The sequence below is a fragment of the Lycorma delicatula genome, chromosome 6, assembly GCF_047948215.1.
Source record: "Lycorma delicatula isolate Av1 chromosome 6, ASM4794821v1, whole genome shotgun sequence".
Lineage (NCBI taxonomy): Eukaryota > Metazoa > Arthropoda > Insecta > Hemiptera > Fulgoridae > Lycorma > Lycorma delicatula.
This window is the reverse complement of record NC_134460.1, coordinates 51,962,670-51,990,338: the sequence shown is the minus strand read 5'-3', so window position 1 is coordinate 51,990,338 and position 27,669 is coordinate 51,962,670. Positions and strand designations below refer to the sequence as shown.

Here is a 27,669-nt window from a genome sequence, read left to right as displayed (position 1 = left end):
TCACCAGTTTGTATAAATAGGGTGGTCTGTAATGGCAAGAGCATGGCCTGACTGCATGTGGCAGAGAGGAACATGAGATGAATTGGATAAAGTTTTGTACGAAGCTTATTTACTAATTAGTAGAGCAAGCAGAGAACTTGGAATACCTCAACTAACTGTCCGGCATGTTTTGAGGTACCATTTACTTTTCAAACTATAACACCTACAACTTTTAAAGGCTCTTCATGAAGGTGACAAACCAAAGCATGTTGAATTTTGTGATCAAATGCTTGAAAACACAAAGGATGACACTTTTCCTCCACGTTTAATTTTTAACAATGAAGCGATGTTTCACCTCAGTGGAAAAATGAATAAACACAATGTTCACATACTGGGTCTATAAAATTTCCATGACTCACTGCAACATGAGAGAGACCCCCTTCCACCCCCCAAGGTTTATGTGTTTAGCATACTATCGCAAACAAAGGTTTGTGACTATTCTTTTTTATCCCAATAACACTGTTATTGGGATAATGTATCAGGACATGCTGGAAAACTTTTTCCCCACAATAACTGAACAATACTTCATTTTTCAACAAGACGCAGCTCCACCCCATTGGCACCTAGATGTTTGATGCTAGCTGAATGAATTTCTACTTCAACAATGGATAGAATGCATTGATAATGAATAGCTCTTTAGTTTTAGCCTTCAAGATTACCTGATCTCAAGTGATGTGAATTTTTCTTGTGGGAGTTTGCCTAAGATACAGTTTATGTACTACCGCTAGAAACAAATCTAGCTGATCTGTGGAAACATAAGCTGTGGTGAACTTAGTAACACAAAATAGAGTTCCTTGCACGCAGGATGAGTTCAGTTACCACTTAGATGTGAACGGCAACATTGAAATTTTAAAATTTTGTCTGTAAACTTTACTGTGAGTATTATCAGATGTAATTTACTTTTTACATTTGTCATTAGTTCTTAATTTGAAAAACAATTATGAAACTGAGTTAATAAAACCATTTTGAATTATTTCATAGTATGCAAAATAATTAATTTATGATCAGTCATAACATAAGATTGTTTTTATGTAAGATGATGTTAATGTAATTAAAACTAAATTGTGGACATCATAGTGAAGTATAATGTAGTTTGTGGTTCCATGATTTTTCAGTATAGGAGAGAAAGTTTAAATTGTTGTATGTTTAAAAATTTGTTTAATATTGGTCCAATAAGTCTGAAATATTTTAGCCACATTAAAATTAGTATTACAGTTGCTTCATAAATGTGGGGGAAAACTAATATCAGAAGTAGAATTGCCCATTACCACTTTTTATTACTCATTAAATTTATGTAATAAATAACCACTTCAGCTGTTTCTGCACAGGAGGCTATTATTATATATATCTACAACTAAAAAGTATTTTACAGTTATGTATGAATGAACTGAATTGATATACTATTGTACTGTATTTTCTTAAGTTGGTTTGTTGTTCTTAAGTTATTACTCTCAAAACAACTTCCATCTACTGGAAGGCAGATACAAATCAAGTGCTTCTGATGTTTTGGGACGTAGGTAAAAATTTATAATTTTATAAAAATATTGTTTTGTCAGAGAGAGTCAAGTTGGTATGGGCATTCTTTTAAAACTGTTTTCTCAGGTGTATCTGTAGTTATCACAGTCAAATTTTTGTGGTACTATATGCAAAATGATACAAATGTATTTTAAGTTTTTCCAGAACATTCATTTACATTAATGATTAATTTAGATTTATTTTAATTATTATTAAATGAGTGCACCATAAAGAGAACTGTACAATTTAATGAATTGTAAAAATAAATTGCTCAAAGGCAGCTTTTTAGTTGCTTTTTTCCCAACTTTTTTAATAACATTTTTGTTTTAATTAGTACTAAAAAGAATGTAGGGATAAATATCAGTGATATTAATAATTACCAAATACGCTATTCAAATTAATCCTGATGACATCGTTCCAAAGTGGTGTTGAATGAAAGATTTATCTTTTTTATAAATGGACGATATGTTTAATATACTGACAAAAAGTTACAGACTACAGATATTTTATCTATGTAACATTAGTTACATATTATAATTTTATGATACACGTGAAAACTATCATAATTGTTAAGTGACGTGATAAGAGTCACAAAACTCTTGAAAATGAAATAGCCACTTTAAAAAATAACAAATTGCCATAACAGGCTGAGAAAACATGAGAAATGAAAGGATTTCCCTTTGTCTTCTTTACAGAGATTAATATAAGATATTTTATTTGGCCTGTCAAGTCCATGGAAATGCAGGCAATACTCAGACAAACAAGTGAGACACCTTTACAATGTTCAGCACAGAAATGAACTAAACATCATTCCTTTAACATAAGGCAATTCTAGTTGATGTTCTTTGTACCTCTGGAAACCAAAAGAAATACTGGAGCAAATAGTGTAAAATAATAAATTAATGATATTTTCTGTTGTGAAATAATGCTTACATATACTACTTCTTCAGTATAAGTTGAATATTTCAAAATTAATAACATCTATATATCGTGTTTTCTATATTTTGCAGCGCTACATATAAAATCATGTGTTGATGAATTCTTGCTTTTTCTTTATCATATTTAATAAAAGTTTTAATTAAGAAATTCCAAAACGTTTAGTGCATATGTAAACTGCTGTAATTATTAAAATAAACTACAATCATCTAGTATTTACCAAAATACTTACTTCATCACCAAAACAGAATTCTATTAAAATAAACTTAAAATATGGAATTTACCCTTTATTCTATTTACACCTTTATTTAAATTTTCTACAATAATTTTTTCTAAAATTAAAAAAAATTAAAAATATGATATATAATTTCAAAGCCAGACTCTCCTCTTTGAAGTGGTATTTCCTTTGTTTCTGTAAATAAATCTTGTAAAGCAATTACGCTACATTAAATATAATATTATCTACAAAAATCTAAATTTTTTATTCTTAGTTTAGCTTTTTTAGGGAATTCATCTTATCTAACTGCAGGTTAGTAAAATAACTGCTGCACTTACAGAAACAATAAAAAATATATTTTTTTTTTTTTTGTAAAAACTGTCCTTTTCTGTTTTACAATGTCAGCTTTTATATTTAGACAATTCATGAAAAAAGCAAAAATATAAATCTGTTGCCTTTATTTTAAAGCTACTATGAGAATAAATGTAAATTTTTTTTAAACATTATTAATGAATAAGATACTAGTTTTATATATATATATATTCAGCTAGTTTTATTATACTTCCATACAGATGCACACATAAAATAAAATATACATTATCAGACAAAAATTTACATAATAATCAAACAACAAATTTGATTTACCTTTGAGATAAAAACTTGACTTCCCACATATTTAGTTCTAGATAAGGCAAACAGGATGCAAATCTACACACTTATATGAAGAACATAAAAAGTAATTTATTACACCACTGAGATAAAACGTCTCATTGAAACAAGTCTCAGAAACCAACCTCAATGAGATATTGTGAATTTCTCAATACAATGTTATGAATATTATAAAGTTTTCTACAGAACTTCATGAACTGTTTTTGCCCACAGCATTAATATTGTAAGAGGTTCCAGTGAGTATAGCTGCTGCCAACTCTGACACATCAGGATACTTGTTGACATCATTCAAGTAACAAATTTTATTTTTTATAACTTTAACCCTGTATTACCTAATGCAAGATACATTTACCAAAACTTTCTTCTTCACATTTTTTAAGTGTAGTAATTTAATTATTAATTACTTGCTATCTGTCATTACTTATTTGATGATCACCAATCATAATCGCTCATTCATCTATGTCATATTGACAGAATAAGTAAAATATTTTAGAACTAAACACCTAAATGGTACAGTATATAAGTAAATAAAGTTAATATTATGCTGTTATTTTATAAATGGTTAATAAATTAATAAAAAAAACTTGAATTTGTATAATTACAATAAAATTGCACTATTTCAGACTCAATTTAAAATTTTTATTACTTCTGGACAAAATTCTTTATCCTCTCACTTTAACTTCTTAATTTGGTCTGGAGTTTGAATTAGTGAAACATTTGATATTAAGATTAACAGAAATGTAAAAATTTCACTGTTTTCTTCATATAAAAAAAGACCTAATTTTAATTACTGGGATTTCTTTAATCATAGGCTAAAAACCTTTAGGATAATTTATTTCAATACTCCTCCAGAGTAAAATACTACTGATAAATAAACAGTAATAAATACCTAAACATTTTTCACAAAACTTTCTATAAATTACATAATCATACCTACAATTAAGTCATACCTGAAATATTCTTTTGTACAGTAACTGTAATAAAAATAGAATTCATTATATAATACTTTTTTACTGGTTTAAATGAATGGTATGTTGTGCCTTTCTGCCATGCTTTGTTCAAGTGTCTTGGAATCTTAATGAAATTATAGATTCATTTCATTCTAACATTCATAAAATACTGTAAAATAATAATGAAAATGAACGTATTGTGGTAAATCAGTTGAGTAACAATTTCCTGTAACATTTGAGGAAAACTCGAAAGGAATTTTACAGTTTAATCAGACGAGGAAATCATACTTGCTCTGCTTAACATGTTAATAGTGCCAGTTATTCTTTTATGTTTTGGATGAAATTGGTCCAAAAATTTGTAAGTTTCATTGATTCGTAATGGTACTTCTCCATAATGGTACAAATTAATAAGATTTAAATTAAAGTTTTAATAATATGGGTGGAACATTTTTTATAAAGCTGTTGACTGAAATTATTAACTTTATCATTTTGTTTTCATAATTAAAAAAATAATAATGAAAGTTAAAAATAAAGAATTAATATTTAATAACTTGACAATAATATCTCTATAACATTTTAATCAATCTGTGTTCAAATACTATTAATATGAGTTTACTATATATATATTTTCTAACTTTTTAAAAATAAAACAACAAATTTTTTACTTTTATCAGAGAAAAATCAACCTTGTCATTCAAGAAATTATTTTACTGTTAAAAAAACTAATCATAAGTACAAAAAAACTGAATTTCTCTACAATTTACTTAAAAAAATATTTATTGCATTATTTTATCAAAAGTAAAAAAGTGAATAACTAAAAAAATTAATTGTTATGAGAAAGTTACAAAAGTCCATAAAATAAAAACAATACAGAATAAAAAAATCTTTTGGTTTTAAAATAAAAAAAATGAGAAAAGTGGAATTGATTGTAAATGACGAGTGTTTTAAATATCTTCTTTTATCACTAGCTGCTTCAGAGAATTAATTTCTTCAATTACTTCTTTATTATCCAACCCAAACTACAAAAATATATATATATATATACATTAATAAAATAATAATAATCTTAATTAAACTTAATTTAAGAAAATTAATGTTTATGACTTTGATATTAAGTGTATGGAACATTTTATTTTCCCTCACTTTTTTTTTGATTTTAATTAAGTTTTTGTTTGTTAAACAAATTAGATTCCTTTTATTCAAAGTACCATAATTTCAACAAAAAAAAAAACCAGTGACAACAGTGGAAAAAACTAATTAATAAAATAAATTGAAACTCTGAGGTTGGCACCCCTGACATAGAAAATACCAGCTGTTAGAAAAGAATTTTTATTATTACAACCACTTTTGTTTATTTAAAAATGTTGGCTCTGCTTAAAATGTGTACCGTAGAAAAACAGAACTGTGATAAGATTTTCTGAAGATATAAAACATACATTACAGAAAACAAACACTGTAGAATTCCCTTGAAGATTTTAAAACATTTGAATATTGAATTGTAGAACAGAACTGTTGTTGTGATCAACACTAGTTTTGTTGGTATGAGAATAGTATTTTAAAGACTCAATCAAGTAATGATATGAGTGCATAGTCAAATTGAAGTTAGAGATATAAGAAGAGTTTTTGTGTTTAACCTTCGGTGTTAGAGGAAGGTGCAGGGATCTCGCTTCCGTAAATTGATTAATTTATTAGTTGATGGTTGTAAGTTATGGTAGGTGGTCATGGTTGAAAGAGGTTGTATGAAGGCGATAGGTTGTGTAAATACACTGATGGAAATTATTTTCTTTATTTTTTGGGCAAAAAACACTTCCACGTTATCATCGTCCGACTGATGAAATGTGTGCTGAGGCATTGCATTAGTGGTATTCTTACAAATGCCAAACTGATGACGTGATGTGTTATCAAGTTTGGAGGGTCTAAAAGATGACCTCAGGTAAAGCCCATCAGGGCTAGAAACAAAGGGAGTGGTGTGATGATTGGGACTGTCACAAGGCAGGTGCTTCCCCTGCAGGGGTCAGGATGTAAAAACAATGTGGTAATAAATGTACTGTGTGCAAATTTTTCTCAGTGGAATATAGAGTAAAAAACTTAGTGAGGAAAATTAGAACTTGTTAATTAACAAATCAGCTTGATTCGCAGAATGAATCAAGGCTTACTATGAGCAAGGTTAATGCCCATAGTGGAAAAACCTCCAATATCATTTTTGATTTTGTGCTGGTTTAATTATTTACAAAAAGCATTTTTATAATTGAAACAAAAATATTAATAATTATTTATTAATAGTTATATGTTTACTTACACGTACTGCTTGATAGTAACAATCTAAATAAAAGTTGGGTCTGTTCAACTTCAAATTTACCAAGGCGAGATAAGCCCATATCATTTCCAACTCGCAGTCCAGTATATTTGCTTCATTTAAAGCACTCTCTGCATCTTCATAATTTTCCAACTAATTTAACAATAGATATGAAATATAAATTATTATTATTATTATAGTTACAATTTAATCCTTTGTAATGATACAAAAAATCAAATTGTTTAATAAAGATAGTTCGAGTTGTGCATCTGACGCGGACGGACGTAGTTAATCTCTTCACGTGACATATCAGTTTTACTGTTTATTCACTCATTTTGTTATTGTTACTGATTTTGTGTTATTTTGTTTTCCATTTTGTTATGCTCTTTATCATTTCGTTGAATTTTCTATTTTAAATTATCTTAGTTCTCCGTTGCTAGGGCCTATTATGGTTGTTTTTAAACATAAAAACGACCATAGCAATGGTGCGCTGAGGACAATTTTTCGTGTATAGCATTATATAGTGGATTTTTGACATTTTTGGGTCCGTTAACATTTACCTGGATTGAGTTCGGCTTCGTTTCCGGACTTTGAAATTTTGTTTGTTTACATTTCGACTGAAATTTTTGTACCTGAACTGTTATGATGTCTGATCTTGAGAACATTGAATCTGATAGGGGTTGTCATTTGGCCCTTGTGAGTGGCGAGGGGCCGGCCGGTAGGAGATGAATCGTCCCATGATTTTCCACTCAGCGCCGATGAATCTGGGCAGCCTGTGCGAGGCACTGGTTTACCCAAGTCGAAGACCCGTAGTTCGTATCTCGCAGCGGCCGTTGATGTGGAATCCGGTCGAGTCATTCATCCGTCGCCGGTAGTGAGTGGACGCGAGTCTGCACAGAGCAATATACTTGAAAGTAACCGACAGGCGTCGTCTGCAGTTGAATCCCCGAGGTCATGCAGTTCTTCTGAGGATGAGAGCATGCAACTAGGTTACTAAGTGAATATGGGTGAGGGCGGTACCGTATCGGCACCTAGGCCCAAACTTAAGAGGCGGAAGCCTTTATCACCACAAAATCAGGAGTCTACGAAGAGGTCCTGCGCGAGTAGCATTCCCGGATTTTAAGAGAGGGTTCGAACGTGGACTCACCAGATGTCAATTATGAAAAGAGCACCGTGTACGGAGATAACGGTACTGGACGAGCGACTTATTTGGACTTTGGATCGGTTTCCAGCTTATGGTTTCACCGATTTCGACGTTACAGTCGCTGGTGACGAGCAGTCGAAACATCATCGAGAGATTAAGTAGTGCCGATATCTTGACTAAGTTAGCAGGACAGGTGGCGGGAGTAGTCCGCCCTGCACTACTTGTACAACCATGTCGTTGGAGCAAGCAGAGGTGTCAAAGAAGACTTTGAGAAGAGGTCGCGACTTAAAAGCGATACTGCCCCAGACGTTGACAGGATGAACTGATTGAGACGGCGACAGTGAACTGGCCGACCGAGGTTATGATCAAAGTACGCCGTATAACGGATCTGTCATCTGTTTCGACTGACTTATGCCGTTTTACTGACTTGTCGGTCCTCCAAGAATCTGTCGCTGTTAAAGAAAGGGATCCGGGGCCCGGTGATGTTATCAAGGATACCTCGAAGATTCTATGGCGAGACGATGAGTCACCAGCGAGGCGGACGTTTTGCATATACTTCGATTCGGCTGCTGAGAAGCAGGCCTCGCTAAGAATTATTCTGCGGTCCCTGCGGAATATTCAAAGGGAGTCGTCGGCTCCCGTGTTTTAACTGCCGGAGGATAAAGTAGGACACTGCATTGAACAGCTGGTCTTGTACGTCTTTGGAAGAGCAGGGGACCCGGTCAGCATTCTTCTCCCTCCCCAACAGAGTGCTGCTGCTGCTTCAGACGTTAAGGTCCTGGGGATCAAGAACCCTGGTAGTAACTGAGAGCCGCACGATAGTAGTTAAGGCCGCCGGTAAGACACGCTGAACTGCTGAAAACAATGAAGGAGACCATATCGAAGGGGGAGGCCGGTGAGGTTCTCTCAATCCGGAAGGGGACTATGGAAGAGCTCTGCATCCGGATTAAAGGGTTGAAGAAAGCAGAGGAGTTGAAAGAGACTGTGTAGTAAGGCGGCTGATCTTCATGTTACTTACAAATCGAGGGGTGGTAGAAGGTCGGTCGTACATATTCAGGACATAGAACACGACTCCTCTGAACAGGAGGTACGGTATGCGGTGTAGCAAGTAATTGGAGACTCAGAGGAGTTCAAGATAACTTTAACTTCAGGTCGGCATACGGACACACAAAAAACGCCACGGCCATTATTAACTAACATGCGGCTACTAAGCTGATCTTGATAACGCATCAAGATCGGCTGGGTCCACTGTCGTGTGTACATCAGGGAGGGGGAAGACTGGTGTTTTCGGTGCTGGGGGGATGGGGCATGTCGCGTCTCGTTGCTCGAGCCGGGATAGAACTGATTTGTGCTTCACCTGTGGGAAACCGGGTCACTGTCAGGAGCGATGCACGGAAGTGGCATGTTGTGTGCTGGGTGGTGTGGAGGGCCACCGAGCCAGAGGATGTCCGACAACGAAATGAGGTTCCTCCAATTCAATGTAAACAGGCGATGGACTTGTGCTAGGAGGTGGCTCGGCGAGAAGCAGTAGACATGATCCTGGTATCTGAGCCGAACAAGGCGATAGTAAGGGGACCTTGGTGGATGGTGGATCAGGCTTCCGGAACGGCTATTGGGCTCCCATCGGCTAGTGTGCCAGTGGTCGGCTGGGGATCAGAGAGAGGCTTTGTATGGACTGACCTTGCTGGCTTGGTGGTGTACAGCTGCTACCACTCGCCCAACACCGACATAGAGGATTTCCTTACATTCTTGGACGATTTGAATGAAGAAGTCACCAGGAATAGGAGCAGGAGTACACTGGTGGTGGGGGACTTTAAAGAACAAGTGCCCCCAAAGTTGCTGGTCGAGTAACGTCGATTAGGGGCCATTCACCTGAGTGAATGGGATCATAGGTGAGATCATACGCTCATCATGTTTGTTTCGCTGACAAGTCACAGAATTGACCCAAGTCACAGAATGATTACCTCCAAGGTAGGCTGCATCGAGTTCTCCCGGAGGATTGGAGGCCGCCTGATCGGAGTCGAGTCTCCTGAGAAGTTTACAGAGGTAGTAGAGGACAGTGTAGACTTTCTCGAGTGACCGACCGAGGCGACGGCACGTTTATTGGTGGAGTGTGGAAATTGACAGGTTGCACAAGCGTTCATGGGCCAAGAAGAGGGCCGTTCTCTATTACCAGCGTAATAGAGGACAGGACCTTGAACGCTCCGAGGATTTATGACGACAGTACTTAATGGCCAGGGCTGCTCTCAGATATGCCATACAGGCGACATACATATTAAACAGGCGAAGAGCAGGTGTTGGAGGAAACTGTGGGACAGCGTTGACGGAGACCCGTGGGGCCGGGGATACCGGGTTGCGACTGGGAGGTTTGGCTAATCGCTGCCGGTTATGACAGAGGAGCAGGTGCGGGCCAGTGTGACAGCGCTGTTGCCTAATGGTGAAGATCTCCTGCGGAAAGAGATAGTGGTTGATGACATTCCGCCCTTTCGGGTCGAGGAGCTAGTCAGGGCCAGTAGACGAAAGAGACTATATAAGAGTCCTGGCCCGGATGGCATACGGTCGAAGTAGTCCGCACCTTAGTGAAGGAGAATCGGCGGGGGTCCTCCGAGTATTTAATACTATGCTGCGCGGTGGTTCGTTTCCGGAAGATTGGAAGTGGTCAAGGTTAGTCCTGGTAAAGAAACCTGCTACGGTGGAGGCGCCCACTTCGTACAGGCCCATCTGCCTTATTAATAATCTTACGAAGCATTTCGAGAGGATGCTCGATGCCAGGCTCCGTGAGGAGATTATGGTAAACGGAGGGCTGCACTTGAGGCAACATGGCTTTCGAACAGGACGGTCGACGGTCGATGCAGTTGCCGCAGTGGTGAAGATTGTGGATGCAGCAGCGGCTGGCACTCGGAGGACACGCAGGATTCCGGTGGTGATACTTCTCGACGTCCGAAATGCCTTTAACTCCCTCAGACTCCATCTTCCGGGCGCTGAAGGGGTGGGGTGTGAGCCGATATCTTAGGAGGATGTTGGAAGATTATCTTAACGATAGGAAGCTGGTATACAAGCTTGTTGACGCTGATCTCTGGTTCCGGTGCCAATAGTTCCGTTTTGAGTCCTCTATGGAATATCGTACGATGAAGTCGTTGCACCCCACGGGTTGCAATACCCGTGGGGTGTCACCCCGATCGCCTACGCTGATGATTTAGCTCTGGTGGTGTTGGCTAAGACCGAAGAGTAGGTGACACGTCCCGCGAATGCCGCTATCGCGATGGTCAGTGAGTGGATGGCCGAGGTGGGACTCCATCTGTCCTGCGATAAATCTCTATTTGTCCCAATGGGGGGAAGGCGGCGACTGATGCCTTTCCCGATTTCGATGGAGGGAGCGATGATCCAATCACGAGAGGCCGCCAAGTGTCTTGGAGTGTGGTTGGACCATAGGCGGTCATTCACTCGTCACGTGCAGGCGGTGAGTGAGAAATCTGGGCAGACTGTCAAGAACTTAGTTAAGTTATTATCGAACGTTGGAGGGCCTCGTACGCCGAAGAGTAGGCTGTACGCGCATGTGGCGAACTCAATTCTTCTTTACGGCGCGCCAGTGTGGAAGAGCCATGGCGGTAGGGCGTAACAGAACACTGTTGAGGGAGTACAGCGCCGTATGGCTCTTAAGGAATAGGCCTCTGTCTCGACTGAGGCGGTGCTGATGGTGACTGGGATGCCGCCACTTGTGCTCAAATTTATCAGGGTGTATCTAAGAACGATGCCAACAGAACTACCTACAGGGATTGGCAAAGCCAGGTGGCATGCGTCCACGAAAGGGAGGTGGACGCATCGTTTGATCGCGCTCATTGAGCCGTGGCCCGAGGAAGTTTGGCGAACTGGAATTCTGGCTGACAATTCCTGACCGGCCATGGGATCTTTCATTCATACCTGTCTGGACGAAGAAGAGCTGAAGACCCCCTTCTGCCCCTACTGTCAGGAGTTAGACACGCCGGAACATGTGATATTCCGGTGTCCGCGTTGGGACGAGGAACGCCACTACTGTACTGCCGTATCTGGGCAACTCGAGGTGGGGATCATCGTTTGAACGATATTACGAAGTTCGGTGCACTTAGATACTGTGGCGAGGTTAGTGTCGGGAATACTACAACTAAAATATCGGGTACCAAGGGGATGAAGGACAGCTCCGTACGGTGCTGCCGTTCGGACGTGCTTTACGGCACCTTCACGGCTATGATAAGTGCGGGGTCTCTCGAGCTCCTGAGCTAAAATAGGGCCGTCAAGATGCTTAAGTCAAACTCCATGTCATTACATAAAAACTGTGTTTTTCCATTAAATGCTTCTTTATTCATTGTTATTCTAATTTTTATTTCCGTTTCATTTTTCCAATTTCTGTTATTATGCTTTCTAAGTGCTTTTATTATTTTAATAGTATAATTCTTATATCTTACATTTTAATATGCAATAGCTTGTTTTTATCTTCATTAGTTTGGTTTTTATAATATTCATTTGCACACTAATTCTGTCATAACATCTAATTTTGAAATCATTTGTTAAACGTCCTGCACTTCAAATCATAAAAAGACCATTTCATCTGTGAATGTTGTATAATTTTTGGAACTAATAACAAAGTAAATTAATAATTCAATAAATTTAACTCAACAGAAAAATAATTAACTTACTTTGTAACAAGCAATTCCCAAATTAAGCCATGTTAAAGGGGTAGGAAAATATTTGCAGGCTAAAATAAGTATATCTTTGGCTTCTTTGTAAACACCTTTATTTATATTAATGATAGCCCCTCTGAAAATTCACAAAAATAAGAATTTAAGTGCACAAGCAAAAAAATATTAGCAATAACATTTTATAAACAAAGAAACTGCCATTTCACTATTTTCCCAGTTCATGATTTTTATTGAACAATTTTTGCTACACTTACCTTTTAATAAATGGATAATAATGTATATTTAATAACAGATGATCCAGATTAATGAATAGCAATATAATATTGTATATGGAGAAAAACTGTAATAGCATAAAAACAATTTTATTAACTTTCCAGAATAAACAGTACATTTTTTCTGATAGTTAAGTGCTGAAATAGAAACTAAATTGTTGCATCAATTGGAGTAAAATGTATACAACTAGTATGAAAAGTATAATAACACAAAAGTGGATAAAATAATGAATTTGAAAATTCAATGAAAGCCACAATTACACCTGTGTACTTTGGAATAACTTTATTAATTCTAGAGTATTTCTTCAACAAAATTGTGAGGAAACTAAATCTACTCTTTATCAATTTCTATAGGAGAGTTTTGGAACTAATACTTTTCAAATTAAAAGATAAAGTTTATTAGAAAATAGTAGAAGTCCACGGATAACAAAAACTTAACTCACCTTAAGTATGTTAAATGTACATCTATCTGTACATTTTCTGAATGAATTACTATATTTAATGATTCTAAAGAAGAGTCAAATTCAAACAATTTATAATAACAATATCCCTTTAAACAATGCAGTTGTGGTATCTGTAATGAAAATAAGATTCTGTTAAAAAATAATAATATTCATATTAATTCAAGTTACTTAACATTTATCTGTACGTCTAAATTTATAAAAGTTGAACTGGAGGACAGACTTTTTTTTAAAATCATATTGCTCATTTATATGAAATGTCAAAAATTTTAAATAAAAATAGCATGCACATTCCATGTATTCTGCCTTATGTAGCGATGTGGGTGGGAATTAAAAATTTTTTAATTTCTTGCTCTTCTACTTTTGTCTCTTAATGACATATGTTTTGGGAAAAAAATCCCCCAGGTTCATTAATTACTCCATAATTTTGAAGTGCAGTTTTGAATATCTAAATAGTACTAAAAAATACAGAAATAAATTTTACCCAAAATACACTTTAAAAATATTGGTTGTATGAGGTGATTGTAACAAAACAAACCTATTGTGAGTAATATTCTGGTAATTGATACACTACTTAATAATAAAATAAATGGATACAATGCTTTCTAATTTATTAATTTTAAATTTTATTTTGCTTCTGAAAAAAGTAATGTTTATTTATTATTTATTTAAGTACATATCTTTTTTTTAAATAGTATTAATTGCTATGCTTATTAATCATTAAAACTTGCTTACTCGTAGAAAACCTGCATCTAGAATCCAATATCAGTGAGCTATGGAGAGTCAATTTATTATTAAAAGTAACTCTTAAGATCTTTTTTATTTTTTTTTGTTTAGCCTCTGGTGTAATTACCATTCAGATATTACTTCAGAGGATGAATGAGGATGTATGAGTGCAAGTGAAGTGTAGTCTTGTACAGTCTCAGTTCGACCATTCCATTGAGATGTGCGATTAATTGAAACCCAACCACCAAAGAACACCAGTATCCATGATCTAGTATTCAAATCCGTGTAAAAATAACTTACTTTACTAGGACTTGAATGCTGGAACTCTCGACTTCCAAATCAGCTGATTTGAGAAGACTGTGTTCACCACTAGACCAATCCAGTGGGTAACTCTTAAGACTTGATTTATCCTTACTTCACTCTTTAAATTTTCAGAATGCTTTCTAAAATATTCAGGTGGAATAGAATTACTGGGTTTCAAGGGATGAAGTTTTATTCAAGACTCAATGAGATTTTTATTTCTTGGTATAAGATATAATTAATTTAAAATTACAGCTTTTGGCTTCCATACATCTGATAGCAATTTATCAGGGTAGCCATTGCGATTCTGGAGATCAGACCAACAGAATAAGGTTCAGTATTATATCATATCTAAATATTGTATAAACTTCACAGACAATAACTTTAGATAAAGTAATACTTGTTACTTAAGTTACTATCAATTGGAAGAAAGGGAATTCAATAATACAATTATAAAATTTGAATGCATCAAACTCAGAGTATACATTATAAGTCCCTAACATGTGTGATTATAACATTCATTATTATATAAACTTTTTCTAAAAACACTTCATAATCATACTAAAAGTATGCCTTTCAATTTCCTAAATTTTATTTTTTTAAGTGAGCACCAAATTATAAACAATCCAACAATCATCTATTGAACCTTAATTTGGCAGTCAGTTAAAAAAAAAAAAATATCAAAGAAGAACCATTACTTTTAATTTTTTTTTTTAGTTGTGCTTTTAAAGATTTTTCTATTTTAAACTTTTTCTTAATTTTTACTTTTATTTTTCTATAGCAGCATCTTTCTAAAAATAAAACCATGTTGCATACAAAAAAAAAAAAACATGTAGGTAAGAAACCTGTGTCTGAATAAAATTAAAGAAAATAATTTAGTACAAAGAATTAAGTTTTCTGTACATAAATGTGAAAAGACAGTAGTAGTACCAAGGAAGAGTAAAATATACCCTGTAAGACAGAATATTTAATACTTTTTCTTATTTTAATTTCATCTACAATTATGTTGTATTTTCAAATAAAAATGTTTTAAATATCAAATGACATCAGTTTATTATCATTGCATAAAAAAAAATTATCGCATCATTCTAGTGTAAATGATTAATTTATTACATTAGTAATGAGAATGCTTAAAAATATTTTAAATTGTCTATGCAGTCAATATAATTTTTCATTTCAAAAATATTCATTGTTTTTGGGTAAAATTTATAACAGGATCACTAGAAACAAAAGAAACTAACTCCTAAAAAAAAAAAAAAAACAAACTAATTATCAATGTAAGCTTACTTGGTAAAGATGAATAAGTCTTGAATACACATAAAAAACTTTGTTGATCTGTAAATGTACTCTTTTTGTGAGGTTTGTTAAAAAAACATATGTTGTCTACTGAACCTGATATTGTAATTTGTAAGTGATATTAATGAATTGTAATAATTATACCTGCCAATTAATATGTAGAGCATTATCTAAATGAGATATTGCTTGTTGAAACCGCTCTTGCTTATAGTCACAAACTGCCATGTAATACAAAATAGAAACTTCAGTTTGATTATTATTTTGATGATCTTTGCTTAATTCCAACTCCTTAGCAAAACACATTTCAGCAAACTGTAAATTAATAAAACTAAATGAAAGAAAAATAAATCACTTGATAAGAAAAAAAAACATTTTCTATACAAAACATATTTATGCAATCGTTCACATATAAATTCATAATTTTCAGGCATGTTAGTTTGACTGATTAAGAAAAAATAATTGCTGTAAATTTATTGGTAAGTATATCCAATTGTACAGTTTCAAGTAAATAAAATACTGTTTTTTTTATTAAATTTAAAAGCCAAAGCAGTTAAGATCTGAGGTAAAAGCCAAAGCAGCTAAGATAAAATACAAGTATGCTACAAGTATATGATCAGGATTACAGGTCAGAAGAATGGACATAAAGAAAGCTGGAGAGATTTATGTTGAAGTGTGGAACAAAAATATAAAAAGTTAAAATGGGTTGATTAAATTAATGAATGAGGGAGTTCTTAGTCAAAGAAGGAAAAATTTTGATTAAAAATATTATAGAAGAAAATATTGAATTTCATATCTTAGATGAGTAAATTATTTTTAGTATTTATTTAACTGAACTGAACGAATCATAATTCAATTCAATTATTTTTGTCTTAGCTACCTTATTCTTCATTACCTCTATTCCATGAAGTTCCTTAATTTGTTAAATTAACTGTAATCAGGATTTTCTGACTTTCTAATAGAATCAATGAACACAAATATCTTTTTCAGCAATTGTAGTGATATTTAATGAAAATTTAACAATCCTTTACTTATCTTACAAATATTTCTTTATATGTACCGATAGGAATAATGTTGTGAAGATATCTGCGGCTCACTGACAAACTAATTTCACAGGAGAAACTCCCCTTCTTTAGTGTGATTCCAGTGAACATTTAGTCAAAAGCCACAGAACATGATTAGGGACGAAGAAGTGACTGATGACAAAGCAATGCTCAACATGTATGGAGACTGTTAAAAAAGCAAAAAATCCTACTTATGGATGCTAACTATAGGCAATAGGCATTCATCAAGCTCAAAATCTTTTGGGAGATCAGTGTCTTTACCTAGCATAGGAACGGCATATTAGAGTTCATGTTATATTTTCCAGTTCAAGTATTAATACAACTAAGTAATTTTTTTCCTGATATTAAACAGCCATTTAAAAACGATTAAGGCTTTTTTAAGGACCTTGCCTGTTTTCAGAATTTTATGGTTAGTGGAAGTAGTCTAATGAACTATAAATCACCAGATAATCTCGCAGTAGTGAATGAAAAACCACAGCACAGAAATCAGCAGACTGATAAACAAGGAAGAATCAATTAAAAAAAAAAATAAATGTTATCTAAATTTATTCATTTTTTCATTACTTTATAAAATGTCCAAGAAAACACTTCACGTGTTCAGCAGGCATTAATTTGAGAAAAACACATTTTATGATTGGCAGATTTTGCTGTTAATCATATCATAATCCTTAAGATGAAGCCTTTTCCTGCTTTATGTAAGAAGTTTTACAGGTCATGGTTGCCATTCTAGTAAGAGTTAAGATGAAACAGGCTATTTCAATAAATTAACTTTTTTTTTCTTTTGTACAGGTTTTATTATCACTTTAAATACACAAGCAATATATTGATAAACTTTCTTCTTTCTTTCTGCTAGATTGTAGTTTATACAATATTTAGAGTTTTTGTTTTATACTTTATATGGAGGTATTTTTTGTATGTTTTTTGTTTTAATTTTTCTATCTAGATCTATATAATAACCAAGTTACTACTCCAGATAATCATGATGATAATGATCGTTAAATAATCAAAACATGACTTCAATTAGTTCTTCACAGTTAAGTTTGGCAAACAAATTTGTGTAACTTTTATTTATTAAGTTTTGTCTCCTAAGAGGGTGTATATAAACACTATATTCATTACCATTTATATTGGTGGTTTTCTCCACCACCTGTCAGTAGCATCTACTTGCCTTGCCGCCCCCCCCCTCCAGTACATTATGACAACTCTTCTACTCCATGTGACCGTGAAAACAGTGCTGTGCAGGGTACGTGTACGCTATGAACTATACAGAAATTACACAGTGAGCAAAACATTGCTTACAGTTTTAAACAGTCTGTGTGTGAGAGAGAATATATGTGTATGAACTGAGATCCTACACCGGGGACTGTATGCTGCATGCACATAACCCACAGATATTAATGGTAATGAGTATAATAGAATTTTACACTATAGGTATCTGAAAATAAACAATTATCAAAAATAAATTAAAATAAAAAATTATTTTTTACCATAAAACAGTTAAATCGTAATAATAAAACAGCAGTCATTAGGTACAGACTAGGGGATTGACTAATTACATCTGGACACCAAGACAAAAGTGATTTTTCCTGTTCATTTCCTGGCCACGAAGTAGGTCCATATTGTTCTCTTTTTTTAGCTAAAAAACAAAAATTTACAAGAAATTAGTTTAAATAAAATATATAGATAAGTAAAAAATTATATGAACTTGTTTCATTTGAAATATATTTTTCAATGCATAAAATTCACAAGATAGTAATTTTTCTTATAAAAGATTAACTACTACATTGTGGCATAGCTTCTTATCCTATTATGTAATTTAGGTTTTTTATATTATATATTATAAAGAATATAAATTACATAATACAACTCTCACACTTTAAAATATAAATTAAGTTATTATTCTGATATTACCAGCTTTACATTTCCTATTCTGACATGAATAAAACCACGACTGTGATATGTACATTTATGTAAGTGTACTGATATTATTTACTTTTAAGGACATTAAAAAAATTATCATATAGATATTTTTCATATTATGTTTTGTTTACTGATATATTTATTTTTTTTTATACAGCAGTATTAGTACTTTATAAGGTACAAGTGTTAGTTGAACAGAGATTATAATGGAGAATGTAATTATTTTGATAGCAGAATATATGCAAAAAAAAAATTAATACAATGGAATAAAATAATCTATGTACATCATTATTCAATTTTAACTTTGGTATCTGCTAAACAAAAACAAGAAAACAAATTTCACTATACATAAAAGAAAACGTAAAAACAAAAATTATCATGGGAAATTTTATCAGCAGCATTAGGTGTTAAGTAACACCTAAACCTTCTCTCAAATTTTCAAAACCAATGTATAACTGTAACAGTTACTGGAGCATATAAATAAGTTGAAATAAACAACAGTGCTAACATCAAATTTGAATTTAATGTGTTGCAATAATTTAAGTAGATATTTTTATAGCTATCACTGTTTTGATTGTCAAAAAACATATATTAACTAATAAAATATTATTATTATTATTTTTTTTTTTTTGAGGTTTTTAGGGGCATCGACTACTTTGGTCATTAGCCCCATCCCACTTCAAAAAAAAAAAAATAAATAAATAAAAAAAGGGTTCAATATTTCACAATTTCATGTGTCAAAAAAAATGATCAAAATTTTACTTTTCTTATAACTTCTGATCCAATAAAATTACTTTCTAGGCTTTCCTTTCGGCCATCCTTTTTTACGTTTCTCCATTCTTCTGACGGCCTCAACCTCTGATGACAGCGTATCTGAGGCCTCAGACATGGCATCGTCTTCCTCTATTTCGGATGCCAGTGACGTTCTTCGGCTGACGTCAGTTGATGAAACTTTTGCCGGCGCTGTTAGCATCTTTGCTAAAGAATCTAAATTAATGTGCGATGATGTCTCCGCGGCAGATGAGCCGGACTCTATCTCTACTGCAGTACTGGGTCCAGCTGAAATAGATGCTCTCACCGAAGCTGATCTTTGCGCTTTTGGAGGCTCTATTGGTACAGGTTTTATTTCATCTGCGCCTGGTGCTTTTTCTATAACAACTTGCACCTCCATTTCCGCAGATTCAGGTTTTCTTGTCACAATTTCTTTAGATTTGTGACTACACGACGGAGCGATCTGTTTCTCTTTGTCAGATAAATCAAGATTTTTAATTCTTACACAAGTTGGTGACTTTACAATCGCAGATTTAGCTGGTTTTTTAAACGGCGCTGGTGTGTCTCTCATGTCAACGGCGTCAGTTGGGGGATGAGCCTTCTCATCTTTACTTTGTTTTCTCTGATGAGTCGACTCAATCTTTGAATCAATGGTTCTTTCAATCATCGTCGTAAGACTTGGTGCCATCGTGTTAAGCAACTGCTCCACATTAATTTTAGATGTGGAAGGGGCAGCCGCTGCTTCTGCATAAGAAGTCGATGGTCGTGGTGTACGCTTATTAACAATCTTCTATGCTTCAGGATAGCTTACCTTCTGAAGCGTTTTAACTTCCTGAATTGCTGTTTCTAATTTATATGTAGGGCAGTTTCTTGAATGACAATTGTGATGCCCTTTACAGTTAACGCAGGTTGGAGGGTCTTTACATGGGTAACCCTCATGTGTTTTCTCTCCACATATACATATTTCCTGCGCTTCACATCTTGCTGCTGTGTGTCCGAATCGTTGACACTTAAAACATCTCATCGGCTGCAGGATGAAAGCTTGTACATCAAGCCGATGGATGCCAGCTCGTACCTTTTCAGGAAGATTCGGCCTATTAAATGTCAAAACATGCGAGGCCGAAGGAAGAATCTCACCATTTCTTCTCATAGTAAGTCTGCGACATTGAGTTACTCCCTGACTCGACATTTCTTGTACAATTTCTTCTTCTGTACAATTAAGAAGATCGCGACAAACAATAACTCCTCTGGATGAGTTCAGTGTGCTATGCGGTTGGACAGAAACCGCAAATTCACAGATCTTCAACGCAAAAACTTTCTGGCTTTGCATGTCGTTGATGGTTTCGACATGCAATCCATTAAAAGTTTTACGAATTTCCTTGACAGGACCACCAGCACAATTTGTAATTTCTCTTGCGATAAGAAATGGACTAACTTTTTGAAAGTTTCCATTCTCCCTTGTAATAATTAAAAATCTTGGCTTAGGTGCGCTATAGCCAAATAGACTTTTCTTTAATTCTTTACTGATTCTATCAGCATCTTTCTTTATCCTATCAGATTCTTTACTTTTTTCCTCTTCACTTGAGACGAATCGGAGGTTTCTAAACGAGGATGTTTCCCTCTGCCACGTTTGATTCATGAACAGTGAATATTCATGAACAGTGGATCCCTTCTGTAGCAAGGCTAGCCGCCGGGGTACACCCCCACTTTAGAGCTACTAACCTTGGAGGTCCGATCCGGTACTCCGGTGGAACCGTCATATGTTCTGGCAGAGAGCGGATGCGCAGTCTCTGCACTGACTCCAGGCTCCTACTCACCGAAGCTTTCAGAGCTCCCATGCACCGACATACATGGGCACCATTGCTACATGCTTGCCATCGCAGGGGGCATGTGGACAACGGAAGGGTCTCCGTTACACCTGCAATAACATTGACCCTGGCCGCCACATCGCCAGCTCTAAGAGTGGTATGAATCCATTTCCAAAATCGTTTGTTATTCCATTTCCTGCAGGTAGCCAAAAATCCAGTCCGTTTAGTGACCTGAAGTTGGAACCAGGTCAAACTTAACAAAGCATAACCGAGGAATTTACTCGGAACCCCGTTAGCCAGCTATATGTAATGTACGAAGGTACAGCTGTTCCGCCCTGGACGTGGAACGTAGATGTTGTGTTCCGGACATGGGGATTACCTACCTCAGGGCAATATTATTATTAAATATATGTTTAAAAACAATTTTAATTACTTAATCTTACAAAAATACAATAAATACTTACTCAATAAAATAACTCATACTAACCCCTAATTTGAATAGCAGAAGGATAATATTAAGAAAATGCTTTAATTTTTTTCTGAGAAAGGATTGTTACTGAAGATAAAATAAATACATCAAATTAAATTAAAAATATGATAAACCATATTTTACTTCACAAGCTTTTAAAATACTTCTTAATAATGATGAAAAATTTAATTTAATTTAACAATTTAATCCAGCTGCTTTAAATAAACATTACATTAAATTTCACTAACAATGAAACAATTATTTTAAAAAAGCTGACTATGAATTTCCAAAGTTATGCAACTTTCCAATTTGTGCAACCACCGGTAAAATTAATTTTTAAGAAAATAATTCCAAACTGGGTGGTAATAAATTTAAAAAATAACTTTTTAATTTAAAAAAAAAAAAAAAAATACAAAGATGCACCCATATTCTAAATAAAGACATTTTCTAGGAGGGGTAAAAATTTTTGGCTAATTTATTTTTCAAGAAATACTAGAAAGTAAGGGCTATGAAAAAATTCAGATTTTTACATTTTAAATTTAATGAGTAACTTACAAGATCACAGACCATTGGAGCGACATGGGCAAAAAAATTCTTAGAGTGGTTTGAAGGCCTAGAAAAATATATAGTAATTTTTTAGGAGGGGGTTAATATTAAATTACAAGTTTTGGTAATTTGTGATCTTGATAAAACTTCAAATTTGGTAAGAAAACCTTTTGCTAAAGTCCCTCAGTGAAGATTTGAAATTTTATTTTGGTCAAAACATCCCCCCCCCCATTTTTCCAACATTTGCAATTTAATATATTCTTCTTCTTGAAGGTATTACTTGTCTTATCAAATTTGAAGAAAATCTGCCAACGGGTTCAGAGTTATATGACCAAATATACATATGCACAAATGTCAATCTGATAAAAATAGATTTTTTTTGTTTTTTTGGACATGGGAACATTGGAATAAAAACGTTTTTAACGATTATTTATGATCTATTTAAATATATTTAAAAAAAAATTTAAATGGTCTCCTTAAGCCCAAAATTAAAAAAAAAAAGACCAATTTAAAAATACTCGCTTTTTTTTACCAATTTATATATACTTTCCCATTATACCTAAAGCAGCATATATCACTGCAGCCAGGAAATTAAAAATAAAAATAAAATTAGGATTAACACATACTGCTGACTTTTTATTGTGCAACAGGTTGGTTATTAGGATAAAACTTTTCAAAATGTGTAATAGTGTACTCATTAACAGTATCATTAACATGATAGAACTGTCACATACAATAAATTACTACAATTCAGATCCTCTGGCAGACGGGTTGTGACTGTTGCCTACAGTGTTTATAAAAAAGTTACTGAGATCGTGTTTTTATTTTTGTAATTATTTTTAAAAAAATATCTGATTCAGGTCTGAAACAACTAATATCTTGAATGATGAATATTACCAAAATGTTCTAAGCGTTAAGGTGCATAAATTATACTAATCTATATGATTAATAATAATTAATTATTTTAACATTCATATGAGATAAATCTTAAAAATGAAAAAATACCTATCATATAGGTTGCATCAGAAGCTTCTGGTCTTTGGAGATGTACATAAAATAAATGAAAAGTTATCCAGCCTTCAATAAAATCAGGATAAAATGTGGTAACTGCATTAAAGAAAAGTTCTGCTTCAGTGTATTCTTCCTTCATAAATAAAAGAATTCCATACAACAACAACCTTAATGACAAAAATTAAATCAAATTTAATTGTAAAATAAAACTGGATTAATATTCTATAGATTAAGATAAAATAATCCGGAGTACTTAAATTACAATGAATAAATAATATAAACAAAATCTGTTCTTTGTTAATTAATTTACCCCAGCTTGTCTCTCGTTTCCAAAATGATAACTTCTTTAACATATTCAATGGAACTTGAAACATCTCCATTTCCCAACATAAAAATTGCCAGATCTAACCAAAATCCAGAATTTCCCTTATCAAAATTTAATCTCTGTAATATAAAGAATAAAAATAAAAATAATTATTATATGTTTTAAAACTATTTAAATATTATATAACAGAAATTTGAATGAGTAGACATCATAGAAATACGTAAATTACAAACAATTTACAATGTACTATTGAATAAAAAAAAAGTAATAAATAAAATTCTTATCAATTATGATTGAAATTCCCACAATCACAATGGTGTTTGAATGTAGAACTTTTTTGGGTATCTCACCAGATTAATTTTTATTAGACTCATTTAAATTTTATATGATTTAATTTTATTATATTTATAAAGGCTTGTTTGAATCTAATCACAGTTATTAGTTTGATTTCTATACAATAACTAAAAATCATTTAGTCTCATAATTCATTAAAAATATTAATATTTTGTAATTTCTTATTATTTTTTTTTTTTACATAGATGACATGACAAAAACTGAAATTAAGAAATTACAAATGTAACAGATAAAAAATTCTTATCATTACACTTATTTTTTTCTAATAATATTTTACAGTTGGATTACAATTAAAAATAGAAAAATATTTTCATATTTCAAAGATAGGGAAAAACCCTTTCAAAATGAAAATACTTCCACAACCTCCATGAAAGTATTTTTTGTTATTCACTATAAGCAATGAGCATGGTGAAATGTTTTCACCAGGATAAATCAAAGGTAGAAATACCAGAGAGAATGAATCCTGAATATGTTTGTCGATTACTGCGAGAGACTGAAAACAGACTTTCCAGAGGCTGAATACAGGAGAAAATACTAAGAAAAGCGGAATACTAAAAAAAAAACCTGACATTAGATAACATAATATGTTTAAAAGGATATTTAATTCTTCAAAAAAAACAAAAAAACGGATTTTCTTTGAATCTATGTTACTAAATAGCCCTGTCCTGCATTTAATTTTGGTTTTCAGTTTTTAAATCAGTAAAACATACCTTATTAAATGAATACAACAGAAAAATTTATTTGTAGACCGGGTGTAATCTGTGTGAATAAACCTTTTCTATAGAAGAATAATGAATGATACAATTAGTCAACTCTTTTGTGTCATTTCATTTCGTTTATAGTACATTGACAATTATTTTTACTGTGAGCTCATATACAGGGTCATTCACGGGAACTGGATGTTTTTGAAGTGGGTTGTACTCGGGCATTCGTGGTGGGAGGGGCACATGGCTGGTGTCTGACGTTTCCTTTGTTCATAGCATTTACATTTTAGTCGTTGAGATGGAGCTGTGGACGCTAGACCAACGTCTGTACGCGTATGACAGTTTTGTGCGAAATGACGAATCCGTAACTGCTGTTCAGCGAGATTTCCGCTGTCAGTTTAATATACATCGTAATGCAAGTGTCCCTTCTCGTAACACAATATTGCGACGGGTAAACAACCTTCGAACAAGCGGTTCAATATTGAAGAAAAAACCACCGGGTCCCCGACGAACTGCTAGCACTCTGGAGAACATCGAACGAGTAAGGGAAGCAATTGTCAGAAGCCCACACTGCTCTATTCAGAGGCATTCAGCAGCGCTTCAAATGAGCACAAGTACACTAAGACGAATTCTGCATATAGACCTGCATTTCCATCCTTACAAGATAGCTGTCGTGCAGCAGTTAAATGACCAAGATTTCATGCAGCGATTACAATTTTGTCGACAAATGCTTACCATTTTTGAAGAAAATGAAAATTTGTTATTGTTAATGAACGACGAAGCCAATTTTCATCTGAATGGCTTTGTCAACAAACAGAATTCCCACTATTGGGCAGAAAGAAACCCACATCAGCTTCACGAGAGACCACTTCATAGCCCAAAGGTGACTGTCTGGTGTGCAATAGGAAAGGTCGGTGTTATTGGACCATATTTTTTTGAAGAAAATGACGCTGCCGTAACTGTAACAGCTGATCGTTACATTGCGATGTTGAATACGTTTTTCATCCCTGAGTTACGAAACCGGGGAATCGATTTTCAAAATATGTCATTCCAGCAGGATGGAGCTACAGCGCACACAGCGAGGGCAACGATGGCTGTTCTCCGTAACTTGTTTCCGGGATGGATCGTTTCCAGATTCGGCGACATTCCTTGGCCCCCTCGGTCCCCCGACTTGAGTAGTTGTGATTTTTTTGTGTAGGGGTTTCTGAAATCGCGTGTGTACGTCAATAAACCGCGTACATTGGAGGACCTGAAGATCGCAATGTCATCACGTCACCCAGATTGATGTAGACATGCTGCAAAGAATTGAGGCCAGTTACCATGAAAGGCTACAACAATGTATTGCCCAAAATGGACATCACTTGCCGGACATAATTTTTTGTTCATGAGTAAGTAACAAATGCTTTGATTTAACAAGTGTTTCAGTACCAATAAAACTTTTTTAAAGTAAATATTAAATTTTTTATGATTATTTTAAAAACATCCAGTTCCTGTGAATGACCCTGTATAACATTTAGATATTATAAATTAAGTAAAATCAGGTATAATAATCACAATGTATAGTTTTAAACCTTTAGTAAATAAATTTTAGCTCTCTTAAAAAATCCTTCCTCAAGAGCTTCCAAAGCAAAATAATACAAATCAGTAGTTTTAACTTGAAGTGGTAAAGGATCCAATGAAGCTCTTTCAGCAGTAAGGTGTCCATCTGTTAAACTGTTAACTGTTTTATACATGTGTTCAACAATTTTGGTATAAGTATCACAAAGAAAGTTCTGGAATCAACAAGAAAGAAATTAATTTAATTATTACATGCTACTATAGCTATTAATATTTATTTTAACTATAAACTGTCTACATTAATCTATTAATGAATAAAATTTCAGCCCTAGGTTTTAAAACAATATTTATATTATTAGTTAATTTTTTTGTTTTTTATTCCTTTAATCACTAATCCTTTTTTAAACTGGATCACTGATGAGAAAAACATAGGCTTAACAGCAGACTAAAATATTTTAGCCAGTTCTATTGCGTATTTCTTGAATGTCATTCAAGTTCAAATTATGTATTCATCTGGACTACCAGGATCCAAAAGTAACAAACATTTCTTTGAAGGAACAAGTTATTTATTCATTTTTATTAATTCCACTCTCTTAGCAGATGACAACTGTATCTACATCTAAAGATAATTATTTCTAAGAACTTGAAAATGCTATATAAGGAGTACAAAAGATTAATTTACTGGATGGATTGTAACCATCTATGAGGGCAGCTAAATACTATGCAAACATTTTTATAACTTGAAAATGAAAAGATACAGTCAAATGAAACAAATATGACAAATGTTTGCTACAAAACTTACATTTATTTTTCCATGTAGTCATTTGCAGCTGTACATTTTTTCCAGCACTGAACTAGTTTTCTTATTCCATCATTGAAGAATGCTGGCAATCTTTCCTTGATCCATGATCTCATGTCTGTATTTCAGTTCATTATCCATGGTGAAATGAAAATCCTTTAATTGCAGAGCCCTCTTTAACTGCCCTCTCTTTAATAAGCCCTCTTTAATTGCAGAAAGAAGTGAAAATTGGAGCATGCCATAATTGCAAAATTTACTTACACTTTACACTTACTTACAATATTTCAATCACAGTTTCATTTCCTACATAGCTTTTACATAATGAATGAATGTCACTAGATTTTTCTTTTTCCGCTGTTCAAAATTCAGTCATTGTACATTGTTATAGGTGCTTTATTATAGTAAGTCCATAACAATGGTGACTTGACAGAAAAAGAGAGTGTGTGAGTTAATGAGTTTTTGGAGTAAGTGAATGAAACTACAAGATGGCAGTACCATCACTTAGTGAAACATTTTGTTCTACCACTACACTCCAGTGTGCGTTACATTTCAGCTAGCTCTCAAACTTAAATATGAATAAAACCATCATTGTATTTTGTTTCTCAGGCAAATGTAACATTGCTAATCACACAGATAGAATTCCCATTAATGATAAAATTTTTGTTGCTCATAAAAATGAAATCTTATTAGATGACAAATTGAGTTTGTTTACAGCTCAAAACAATACTGTTTTGCAGTTCATACTATTTTATGCAACCATTTTCACTATTACATAATCAATTAATTAATTTAGGTTTTTTCAGAATGTTTTATACCAGAATATCTGCTATTTTTAATGACTCACTTG

The 27,669-nt window shown here is 33.6% G+C and overlaps 2 protein-coding genes across 2 annotated transcripts in view; both read right to left on the bottom strand.

The window, feature by feature from the left end:
- Positions 1 to 5,208: 5,208 nt before the first annotated feature.
- LOC142327103 (uncharacterized) lies at positions 5,209 to 23,198 on the bottom strand. Its single transcript, XM_075369957.1, has 6 exons — positions 23,078 to 23,198; positions 18,046 to 18,194; positions 15,642 to 15,809; positions 13,158 to 13,288; positions 6,626 to 6,775; positions 5,209 to 5,345 (listed from the first exon to the last, which is right to left on the bottom strand). The coding sequence occupies exons 1-5, from the start codon at positions 23,082 to 23,084 to the stop codon at positions 6,742 to 6,744; spliced, it is 489 nt and encodes a 162-aa protein (XP_075226072.1). The 5' UTR covers positions 23,085 to 23,198; the 3' UTR covers positions 5,209 to 5,345; positions 6,626 to 6,741.
- Positions 23,199 to 23,389: 191 nt separating this feature from the next.
- Positions 23,390 to 27,669, bottom strand: part of LOC142326859 (cilia- and flagella-associated protein 70-like) — a 48,470-nt gene continuing 44,190 nt past the window's right edge. The window contains exons 12-13 of the mRNA XM_075369593.1: positions 26,038 to 26,238; positions 23,390 to 23,527 (exon numbers count right to left, since the gene is read on the bottom strand). Coding sequence (XP_075225708.1) covers positions 23,390 to 23,527; positions 26,038 to 26,238 — 339 coding nt within the window. The remainder of the gene's footprint in view (positions 23,528 to 26,037; positions 26,239 to 27,669) is intronic.